At 41.9% G+C, this 12273-nt stretch overlaps 1 protein-coding gene across 1 annotated transcript in view; it reads right to left on the bottom strand.

Moving 5' to 3' along the window:
- The window catches only part of LOC308098302 (girdin-like), a 29970-nt gene extending 19081 nt beyond the window's left edge, over nucleotides 1-10889 (bottom strand). Inside the window, 8 exon segments of the mRNA XM_080446607.1 lie at nucleotides 848-1020; nucleotides 1900-2034; nucleotides 3091-3174; nucleotides 3372-3430; nucleotides 3519-3588; nucleotides 6281-6386; nucleotides 10271-10362; nucleotides 10497-10889. Of these exon segments, the coding sequence (XP_080302733.1) occupies nucleotides 848-1020; nucleotides 1900-2034; nucleotides 3091-3174; nucleotides 3372-3430; nucleotides 3519-3588; nucleotides 6281-6386; nucleotides 10271-10362; nucleotides 10497-10559 (782 nt within the window). The 5' untranslated portion in view covers nucleotides 10560-10889.
- Between the last annotated feature and the right edge of the window lie 1384 nt (nucleotides 10890-12273).

Genomic DNA, 12273 nt, shown 5'->3' with positions numbered 1-12273 from the left:
GGGGAACTGTCTTTATTACACACTTCATCTTTGTTTTCATGTTATATTTGAAGTCTTATTTTTATTTAAGATTTGTGGGAAGCTCTTTTATACCCAGTGTAAATTTGTGATGTGAAAATAAAGTGAAGTTGAAGTTCGTATAACTTTCACCACCTAACGTCCCTATTCTGTGCAAGTCATAATAGGCGAACATTCGGTGAAAGTAGCTCACAAGTAGATCACAAGTTCACAACACGTCACGTTGCGACGCAGTGTGAGCTTGTAGATCAAATACGTTTGACAAAGTCATTTGTTGTAGAGGGAAAAGAGGAGGGGAGCAAGGATAGAGCCCTGGGGGACCCCGGTCAACGAAGTATGTAGGGTTTAAGTGGTTAAAGGCTTGAGATCAGCATTAGTGCCAATGGTGTTGGTGACAGCGTGGGCACATGTGGAATGCATAAATTCAATCCATTCAGAGGTGCCATTCCCTCTAGCAAATGCTGTGGAAATGTTGAACTTCAAGCAACAGTTCAGCCATTATATTAAGTTACATTTTATTTAAGTAATATCTAGAGCAAAGAATGACCATCTGAGTGCTTTGTGCTATATCACTACTATAATGTTTCAATCAATAATCTGTCCAAAAATAGTTGTGAAATAATAGGAAATGGACTGAATCATACAGTAGAATTATACAGAACTCTGAGGTGCAGTGGTGGAATGTTAATTCTTAACCCAACGGGGATTAAACCACCTTATTTGATGGATGCTTTCAGTGTCTGATGGATCTTAGTTTTCTTTGCATATAACTAGAGTTAAAAGGTCTTTACTCCCTTTGAGCAGTCACAGCTGTCCAGCTGTTACTCACAGTTCCTGTCGGAGACGTCTGATCTTGGCCTTGGAGTCAGCCAGCTCCACAGCCAGGTGTTGCTGAGCCCCCGCATGCTGCTGGTGCAGGCTGGGGCCGTAGATGGAGGGGCTGAGCAGGCCACCGGGCAAACTAACCGTACCCTCCTTTTCCTGCATCAGCTCCGCTATAGTCTGCAGCAAACGAAATGATAGGAGAACACAGCAGGCTACATGTGACTCCATACTTCAGCTTTCCCTGCTACTCAATAAAGTACAATAAAAGCCTGTGTAATGGAACAACGCTACTCTTGTGAGGCCATGCCCTCACAGAATCTTTTCACTGAAGCCTTTTAAAGTTGCAATCAATAACTTCTGTGCGTTGGAACTACAGCACATGATGGCAGAGCATATACTGTTTTGTCACAATGACGTAGTGGGAATAAATAGGCCTGCAGCTATCCAGCAGAGTGACAATTGCACCTACGAGACAACACAAAGTGGCGTAAATGTATTATATACAGTATATAGACAATAAAATAGCTTACAATGAAAGAATAAAAAAATTGCAATGATGCTATAGGCGTGCAGTAACTATTAGGCTACAAATGTTCAAAGTAACACACAAGTAGCTAAAGTGAGTACCTAAATATGTCAAATAAAATACACTCAAATCCAAAGAACTTAAGGATGAATGCACACAAATTAGGCTGGCCACAGCTGAATGGGTAGAAGAAGAAAAAAATCCCCGGTTCGCCCCTCGGCCCCTGTCTATGTGTGGAAGTGTCCCTGAGCAAGACACTTAACCACTAACTGCTCCCGCTGCTGCACTGTATTATTGCCCTCGCCCACTGCTCCAAATAGGATGGGTTAAATGAAGAGGACAAATTTCACGTATGTGCAAAGGTACTGTGACAAAGAAATACCCCAAAGGAGCGGGAACCATATTATTATTCTAATTATTTATTTCATAATGAAAAGTTACTGATCATAAAGGGAACTACACCTTTTTTAAAAAAAGCTGACAAGCTGAGGCCTGCATAAGTCGTCTGGATTTCAGATGTAGGTACGTACCTCTTGCTGGGAGTCCCTCAGGTCCAGCAGGTGTCTGAATTGCAGGGCCATGCTCTTGGCAACGGCCTCCAGTTCCTCCGGGTCTAATTCGTTGCTTTCCAGCCACTGCAGGTCTAACACACTCTCCTGACTTACCTAGCATACAGGGGGGACAGCGTCACAGGACAGAAGAGAAAATGAAATATGAACAGACAAAGAGATCTAATGCTTTTAGTAAAATCTACTAAAAGTGTATGATCAGAAAATGTTTATCAGGAAGGTTAGAAAACAATTTGACAATTAAATCATTTATATTTTTGATTGTGAGGATAAGACATTCATAAAACATGCATGCATGACGACAGCGATCTGTCCATAGCACAAATTAAGTGCTGGATAAGTCATCTCATTCAGACACTATTATATGGCTGAGCTGTAATAGCCCACTGTGACTACTACACCTTTGATGTGTTTTCAGTGTTTGGCTTGTGAGTAGATCAGTGATTCTCAACCTGTGGGGTCCCCACATGATTTTAGGGGGTCCCCATATGACAGTGAAGTGACAAATGTATGGACTTTAAAGACCTTTTTAATACCTAAAAAAAATTACAGCATCAAAAGTAATCAACAAACTATAGGCTACTATAAAAACTGGTCAAACATTGGCCAAATTGTCAACTAATATAAGAAAGAGGCAAAATAAATTCAAATAGCCGATCTACAAGCTCACCACGCCTCGCAAGGAACCGAAATCAAACTAAATGTAATGCCTCAACTCCTACATTCTAAGTACTTATCAGGGTGGGGGGTCCCCAGTTCAAATATGATTATTCTGGGGGGGTCACAGCCTGACTTGGAAAGGAGCCAGGTGGTTTGGGCATCTAGTACGGATGCCTCCCGAGCGTCTCCCTAGGGAGGTCCTCGCTGTGCATGTCCCACTGGGAGGACACCCCCCAGGCAGACCAAGGACCAGATGGGAGGATTATATCTCCACACACTGGCCTTGGAACGCCTCGGGATCCCCCAGGAGGAAGTGGCTAATGTTGCTCTGGAAAGGGAAGTCTGGAGCTCTCTGTCGGAACTGCCACCCCCGCGAAACCGATTCCGAATAAGCGGTTGAAGGTGGATGGATGGACGGCCTGAAAAGGTCGAGAACCACTGGAGTAGATGATACAAAGTTTTAACTGACAGCCATAAAGTGTAGTTTGATACCTCCTGGATGTGTACTGCTATGGCAGCCTTAGTATCATAATCCAATGTCTGGATCCTCTCGATGTACACCTCTTTCTCCTCACACTGAAAGCAAAGATGGAAGTGAGATTAGGCTCTAAATGAGCTACCAACAGCCTGCTAAAGGGTCCTGCACACAAAAATGGCCTGTTACAATGCACACAGGAAAACACACACGGATATGCAAGACTTTATATGAACTTCTTTATACACGCACATCTGTGAACTGTAAATAAGTTCCAAAGAATAATAGAATAGAATACCTGAACAGCACATCCCAACAGCAGCAGCAACAACTTCTTCATTTCATCTAGACTTTGCTCTATGAGGGAAAATATATGGGGTTGTGATTTCATTATTCTTATGTGCGTGAGTTTCATAGAAAGATAATGATTAAAAATCAAGTTTACCACAATAAGGAGTCTTTCCAAGCAGTGACACATTTGGCAAGGGAATCATGATCAACTGTCTCAGGTGATCCTGGAATGAGAGAGGTGGTTAGAGAAGAAGGGCAGATAAGCACATTTCAACCAACCGGAACTGCACTGGACAAAAACACTGCTTGGGATGCAGCCAGTGGCATCTGAATGGAAATGTGTATATGTATAGCACAAAGCATCCACTTAAATGAGTGAGGAGACAGAGCCAACAAGTGGAAAGTGACTTGAATGACTAAAAGCTGGGGGCAGTTTCCCTGGTGCAGAGGTGAAACTCCCAATGCCATAGTATGCTCTTTTTTTCTGACTGTGGACTGTTGACTGTTTGGTCTGTGTTTCTCTCACGTGTGTGTGCGTGTGCGTGTGCGTGTGCGTGTGCGTGTGCGTGTGCGTGTGCGTGTGCGTGTGCGTGTGCGTGTGCGTGTGCGTGTGCGTGTGCGTGTGCATGTGTGTGCGTGCGTGTGCATGTGTGTGCGTGCGTGTGCGTGTGTGTCTGTCTGTGTGTGCGCGTCTGTCTGTCTGGTGTGTGTGTGTGTGTGTGTGTGTGTGTGTGTGTGTGTGTGTGTGTGTGTGTGTGTGTGTGTGTGTGTGTGTGTGTCTGTGTCTGTGTTTGGGGTTTCTAATGATTCTTAATAGCTCCCCATGAGAAAAAGACCCTTTTTGTGCAGGAAACTATTACTAATTCCCAAGTGAAAAAAAGAAGTTGACCAGGGTCACTTGTTTTTTTTGGTGCAGTAGGCAGTCTGAACCAACAGTCAAATGTTTCCAGTGACTAGCACTGCTATACAGTGGTGGAAAAGGTACTCAGATGTTTTACTTAAGTAAAAGTACCAATACTGCAATATAGAAACACTCTGTTACAAGTAAAAGTCCAGAATTCAAAATTTACTTGAGTAAAAGTACCAAAGTATTGGCATCAAAATATACTTAAAGTACCAAAAGTAAAAGTACAAAAATGTTTGAAAATAGCAGATCTACAAGCTCACAACGCGTCGTGAGCTTGTAGATCTGCTATTTTCAAATAGCCTAGGTATAAAATCGGCTGAAGTGGTTAATGTATGTTTCATAATATCATAATTTATATCCGCAAAGTAACTAGTAACTAAAGTTTTTAAATAATTGTAGTGGAGTAAAAGTACAATATTTGCCTCTGAGATGTAGTGGAGTAGAAGTAAACGTATAGACAATGGGAAATACTCCAGTACAGTAAAAATTCCTAAAAAGTGTACTTATGTACAGTACTTGAGTAAATGTACTTAGTTACTTTACACCACTGCTGCTATACTATTGGGGGAAGGTCCATCTTCTCTCCCAGCTCTAAGTTGGTCTGCATTGCTAAAGGGAATTCTCTTTTGCTCAAATACAGAGAATTTAGATCAGGAAGCATGTTTAATGGAGTGAACAGGATGTCACATTAGATCTGAGAGATATATTCCAAATGGGTAGTGGTGGAAAAAGTACTAAAATACTGCAATGTAAAAAATACTCTGTTCCAAGTTAAAGTCCGTAATTAAAAATGTACTTGAGTAAAAGTACAAAAGTATTGGTATCAAAATGTACTTAAAGTACCATAAGTAGAAAGTACTCATTATGCAGAATGTCCCATTTCACAAGTTTTCAAATGTACAAAAATATTTTGAAAATAGCCGATCTACAAGCTCACAATGAGTCGTATCGCGACACATTGTGAGCTTGTAAATTGGTTATTTTCAAATGGCCTAAATGTATAGGGCTGAAGTGGTTACTGTATGATTTGTAATAATAATCCAAATCTACAGTCAAATCTAAAGTTTTCAAATAATTGTAAAAGTACAATGTTTGCCTCTTAGATGTAGTGGGGTAGAAGTAAAATTACTGAAATTTGGAAATACTGCAGTAAAGTAAAAAATACTTCAAAATTGTACTTAAGTTACTTTACACCACTGCAAGTGGGACGCACGCAATGGCGAATATACAAAAATATACATGATATATGTACCAACTGAAGACATAATTGTAATTCTAACCAGCAAGCCTACTATGGTTAGTAGCATGCTATGTTCAGAAGGATTGTCTTCCACCAGATAATCTCCAGATTTCAAATGGGTCATTCTAAAGCCCTGGCATGGGGTTTGACCAGGCTCTACTGTAGCTAGCTGATGGCTGATAGTGGTGTGTCCTGTGTTGACTGCACAGATGTTTACTGATATTTAGGGCATTGCTCTTAAGAAGATCCAGATGATGTGGCTGCATGATGGACCAATGTTGGTGCAACAGATGTGCTGTGTGTGTGTGTGTGTGTGTGTGTGTGTGTGTGTGTGTGTGTGTGTGTGTGTGTGTGTGTGTGTGTGTGTGTGTGTGTGTGTGTGTGTGTGTGTGTGTGTGTGTGTGTGTGTGTGTGTGTGTGTGTGTGTGTGTGTGTGTGTGTGTACGTGCGTGCGTGCGTGGCACGCCTGAGAGAGAGAGAGAGAGAGAGAGAGAGAGAGAGAGAGAGAGAGAGAGAGAGAGAGAGAGAGAGAGAGAGAGAGAGAGAGAGAGAGAGAGAGAGAGAGAGAGAGAGAGGCGTGCCTGAGAGAGAGAGAGAGAGAGAGAGAGAGAGAGAGAGAGAGAGAGAGAGAACGAGGCAGAGAGAGGGGGTGGGGGGATGGAGACAGGCCAAGATAGAGAGCATTATCACATACAGAATCTTTGAGCAGATAGAAAGTTTAATGGCCGATGAACTGAGGGAGGGAACAGCTTTGACATCTTTAACTCACCAGATAGTATGACTTGATCTGACGGACCAAGATATTCAAGTTATGAATCCTCTGATTTGGGTCACTGTTCACCTTGTTGACACCCTGAAGTGTAGCTGATGGGTTTCTGGAAGTAGAAAAAAAATATATATATATACATAAAACATATACATAATGCCTTACTACAACAGACTAGAGCGTCACACAAAAATAGTGAAAATACAGATCTATAACCTCACAACATGTTGCGTGACGCGATGTACTGTAAGCTTGTAGATCTGCTATTTTCACTATTTTAAATTAAAAGATTATATAACAATAAAAAGTCACGTTTTTTTTACATGCAAGGTTTCCACCCAACAGTGACAATATAGTATATATTAAGGATGTAACGGTACATAATAATTTTGGTTCAGTACGTATTTCGGTTTTGAAGCCACAGTTCAATAAAAGAATAGAAACAAAAACAATTACATGGGGCACTTGGGGTAACTGGGGGGCTTTGTGTCTCCCCATAGGATCCCACCACTATTAAGAGGCTGTTCCACTAATCTTATCCAAGGTACAGGTTTTTCACAGAGAGGGAAGAGGGGAACAGCCCAGGACACCATGGGCTCCATGTCTCCCCATAGGATTCAACTTTAACACGCCTCCAATGGTACCGGCGGTACCCCTTGTACCCCCAGTTACTTAGAGAAGATTTGTACCCCCAGGCACAGAAGATTGTACCCCCAGGCAGAGAAGATTTGTATCCCCAGGCATAGAAGATTAGTACCCCCAGGTAGAGAAGATTTGTACCCCCAGGTAGAGAAGATTTGTACCCCCAGGTAGAAAGGATTTGTACCCCCAGGTAGAAAGGATTTGTACCCCCAGGCACAGAAGATTTGTACCCCCAGGCACAGATCATTTGTACCCCCAGGCAGAGAAGATTTGTACCCCCAGGCAGAGAAGATTTGTACCCCCAGGCACAGAAGGTTTGTACCCCCAGGCAGAGAAGATTTTTCATGGCACAACATACTCAGCTATGCTGCTCATTCCACAAATACATGTTCCTTACAAATGTGGCAACCTTTAAAAGGGAAATAAACAGACTTTCCAACGGTATAAAAGTTATTGCTAAGAAGCGTTGTTACAACGGTACAAACAATGAATTCTTTGTACATTTGCGTGTGTGTATGTGTTTATACGTATATACTGTGTGTGTGTGTGTGTGTGTATATACAGTATATATATATAACATGTATTTGTGGGATGAGCAATATATATAGCAATATAATATATATATATATATAAATATATTATATTATTATTATATTTCTCTCTCTGCAATTCTCAAGCAAATAATCTATCACCAGGGAAATAGAAGCAGAAGTAGGTGAAAGCAGTACAATCTGTGAAAACTGGGCTTGATGATCCCGATGAAAACATCTATGAGGTTTCTTTTCATTTCTAACTTTAGCAAGTATGACATCATCCCTTTGGGCCACTGACTGCCCTGTGTTTTCACTGCCAACGGGGAGTAGAATGAGACTTCTCACCAAGAAAACCAAGGAGGAAAAAAAAGAGCTCAAATGAATTCAGTGCCTTTTCATTAGAGCCTACCATTGTGTGGTGTCTAGTCACATAGCTGGCATTTTTATGTAAATCAGCGTAGCTGTCAGTGCTCTATTTAGGCTGTACAGTAATTGGAGGTGTGCGATCTCATATAACTTTACAACCCACTGAGCTTTTGAAAAATCTGTCCTCTACACTGTTACAGTATATATCTGAGGTCAATGCTTGATGCACACAGTTCTCACTCACACTGACCATAGAGATGAGCTCTATTAACGCCCCTATTTTGTACTTCATCATAGGGTGGCGTCATGCAAAAATAGCAAAAATAGCCAATCTAAAAGCTCTCGCCGTGTCACATTGCAATGCGTTTACACTGTATTTTACTATTTTTTAAACTTTTTTTTTTAATGTTCACCTACTGTATACATGCTTAAAATGGGGGTGACAAGGTTTGTGTTAAACTAAAGTAGAGAGGAAGGAGCACAGAGACAGACAGACAGACGGACGGACGGACGGACGGACGGACGGACGGACGGACGGACGGACGGACGGACGGACGGACGGACGGACGGAGACAGACAGACAGACAGACAGACAGACAGACAGACAGACAGACAGACAGACAGACAGACAGACAGACAGACAGACAGACAGACAGACAGACAGACAGACAGACAGACAGACAGACAGACAGACAGACAGACAGACAGACAGACAGAGGGCTGGATAATTAGGGCAAGCAAAGAGGGGGAGAGAGAGAGAGAGAGAGAGAGAGAGAGAGAGAGACACACACAGAGAGACAGAGAGAGACAGACAGAGAGAGACAGACAGAGACAGACACAGCTCCCTCCTGTGTCTCTGTGTATCTCCCCATTTCAAGCCTGTCCGTTTATCTGTCCTGTTTCTCCATCTCCATGCCATCTGTGTCCCACTGTCATAAAACACCAGCAACAACATCCTAATCCTGAGGGACTCCCAATCCAGGAGATTATCTTAATGCTCCTCCCCTTTGTTCAGCATTATTGTACTGAGGGCTGGTGGCTGTGTAGGCTGGGGGTGAGGGAGGAGGGGTGTTGAATGGACACTGAAGGTTTACAGTACATAGACATGGGCTGGCCAGACAGACAGTATTATCCTCAAGAGCTTTTTTTTGTACAATCAAATGTTGTCATTTGTCAACAACACATTATGATACTCTCAGTGTCCTATCACACACAGTAACATTTTTAGTTGTTAGTTTAACTCTGAGAGTGTAAACATTAACTATTTTTTAAGAGGGTTAAATTAACTCTCAGAATTTTGCCTATCTAGTACATCGTTAACTACATTTAATTATTATTAGATTTCCCAGCCCATTCTCCCAGCCAGTCTGTGTAGACTGACTGTGAGCCATTAGAGTTCCTCCACTACTTTTAATTGTTTCCTGTGTGACTATCGAGCAGCCATGCTGTTCAGGACTAAATTATGGGCTTCAGGGCTTGGCTTCACATGGCCATCCCTATTCAAGTTCAAGGTTTACTGAAGTTTGCAGGTCAACACTACTTTTTGGTTAATGAAAACAAAAGCACAATAGTTGTAGTAATGTTAATAGCATTGCTGTATTGGTCCACCACCAGTGAATCAATGCAGATGAAACACATTACTTTGCCATATTGCAGCCTGTTAGAGTGCCATCTTAGTATTTGTGAGAGGTGATGATAATTCCCTTGGAACATAAGGCACCCAAGTCATAATCTCTTAAGTATTGACTTAAAGACATATATGATGTCTGTCGTGGCTTAATTGTTCCACACCGCAAGGCTGTAGCCAAGGCTCGCTCTAGTCTCTTTATTTAAGTTAGTTTTGGTCAAATACAGACTATAGCAATTAGTCTGTACCAATATTTCATTGGTACTCCTAACCTGGAGCTCACGAGGAAGTTCCTTTTTAAAGATTACAGACTCCAAAGATCCCCTTTATAACTGCAGTGTGCAAAGACAGCTCTGTTGTTAATGTAGCTAGCAAGCATGGAAATATATTGCAAATAATTTCAGCAGAGGCTACATCTACATAGTATGCTGTATCAGCAACAGCTGATATAAACACATGGTGGTAGACAAGAATATTCCATTCTCATAGGACTCTGTATGAATGTCATATTTAGGGTGACTCAGCAGAAATCAAACTACACAGAAGGGCAGGCTATAACAGAAATCAATCAAACATCATCCAACTAATTGCACTTGCTGTAGTGGGCTATGTAACATAATTATGTCACATGGTTGGTTGCTGTACTACAATGACTGCTACAGTAGGATCTCAATGACATATCATTCAGGTGTCTAATGGAGCACCCATGATGCTAATCTGCATAATCACCTGGACATTGTTCACAACATTTGATTTGGATATACACTGATAAGGGCAATGCACCAAAAGCATGTAGCCTATAAATGAGCACATTTCATAACTTACATTTGGGTCATGATCTCATTCAAAAAGACTCCATCCAATAATTCCAAAAAATCCAAATGAACGCCCCCATCATTTGATGCAAATGTCTTCACCTTAATAGAAACAAAAAATAATTAATTACATGATAATATAAAACAGCATATCAAGCAGAGAGAGAGAGAGAGAGAGAGAGAGAGAGAGAGAGAGAGAGAGAGAGAAAACTAATTAATTTCGCTGCATCTCTTACCCAAGTGACAAGTGGGCTCAGCATAAATTGCTCCATGTTGGGTTGAAAAACTCCGCTTTCCATCTTTACCAAGGTAGAGACTGATTATCACTCCCTGTCAGCGAAACATCCCGGCTCTCTGAATGAAGATGACAGACTTTGGTGAGCGGCACGTTCCATTGCACTGAATGCACTCCCTCCCGTGTCTGCAGCATTTAGGTCGGCTGGGATCCCATCCCATCCCACCACACTGCAAAACTAGTTGAGTATTCCCTCTGCAGCTGCACTGACATTGCGAAGACCGTCGGCGTCGTTGACCAGAACTACAGTAAACACAACGTATGATTTGCAAATAATATATAGCTGAGGATGAGGCTATTTATGTCAATTTTCAAAAATAACTCCATCCGCATTTTCCGCAATGCACGCACACACACATCCCTGGTGCTCCACTGCAAAGGCATCTGTCGCCCCCTCTCGACACACACACGCGCGCGCACGCATGCTCGCACGCTCGCTTGCACCGCATGCACGCTCCATGCACGCAGCACGCACGCACACACACACACACACACACACACACACACACACACACACACACACACACACACACACACACACACACACACACAAAATAAATATAGGCCTATATATTTTTTTCTAAATAGGCGCGCCGCGAAGTATTTGCAACTGAACTAGTAGAACGTTTTAGATCCTACGCAGAAATCCGTATAAAGTTAACCTTACTTTGAACATGTTGGCGTATGGTTGGTATGTGCTTCATGAAATGAATTAATGAATTAATTAATTAGCTTATATGCCCCGTGCCGTTTGCTCTGGCTCTTCTAAAACCCGAAGCAAATCATCCGGGCTTTATGCTCCTCAAATCCACTGCAGCACCACCAGCACCACGGTACCATCAGCAGCAGCAGCAAAAAGTGCTAATAGAGCAGCCTGATTCTGAAATATCTTTGCCCTTAATCTGTTACCATAACAACGGCGGGCCACCTCCTCCTCCCTGTTCATGAACGGCAGTCCGTTTTTCACACGCACCACGCACGCACGCATGCACTATTTTCAAATAGCCAATGTATGTACACCCATGGTGTACACACCCACATCAGTGAGTGACTGAGTAGGAACTGTGCCATTCAAGAATGACAAATTAGAGCTGACTTCTTTTTTTTTTTTAAAGAGATGCGATGTGATGAAATGACGCCCAAATAGCAGATCGAGTAGGCTACTATACCACATTTCATTTATGAATATAGCCCTGAATAATGCTCTTATAATTAATAATTCGTTTCACCCAATCACCCCTTCTTCTTTCCCTGGAACCAGAACATTCAAACTCAGGGAGGGAGATAGGGGTAGGGCATGGTAAGAACTTAAAGGGATATTTCACTTTCAAAAAAACTTTTGGTCATTTTATCATCTACTCAGGCCTTTGTGAACCCCCCAGACAGTTTTTAAGTTGCTTGATTAATTATTTAGATATTTGATATTCATTTTATCAGACACGCCCCCTTCCTATACAAACCCATTGTAACTTCAAACTCCATTTTAACCATTTTAGATTCATCAAAAACACCCGTCCTTTGTTCTGGTGACTCACCCTGCCCAGTGCCCTCCTAATGCGTGAGGGGGCCGTGTTTTTCCGATTACTTTTTTAATTTATTTTATTTTATTCTTTTATTGTATTTTATTTTTTTCATTTTCCAAAACAAATATTAAAAATAAATGAAAAAAGTAATTGAAAAAAACACGGCCCCCTCACGCATTAGGAGGGCAGGATGAG

This window comes from Gymnoscopelus braueri (genome assembly GCF_963280865.1).
Source record: "Gymnoscopelus braueri genome assembly, chromosome: 2".
Lineage (NCBI taxonomy): Eukaryota > Metazoa > Chordata > Actinopteri > Myctophiformes > Myctophidae > Gymnoscopelus > Gymnoscopelus braueri.
The sequence above is the reverse complement of the archived record's forward strand: the minus strand, read 5'-3'. Positions and strand labels throughout refer to the sequence as shown.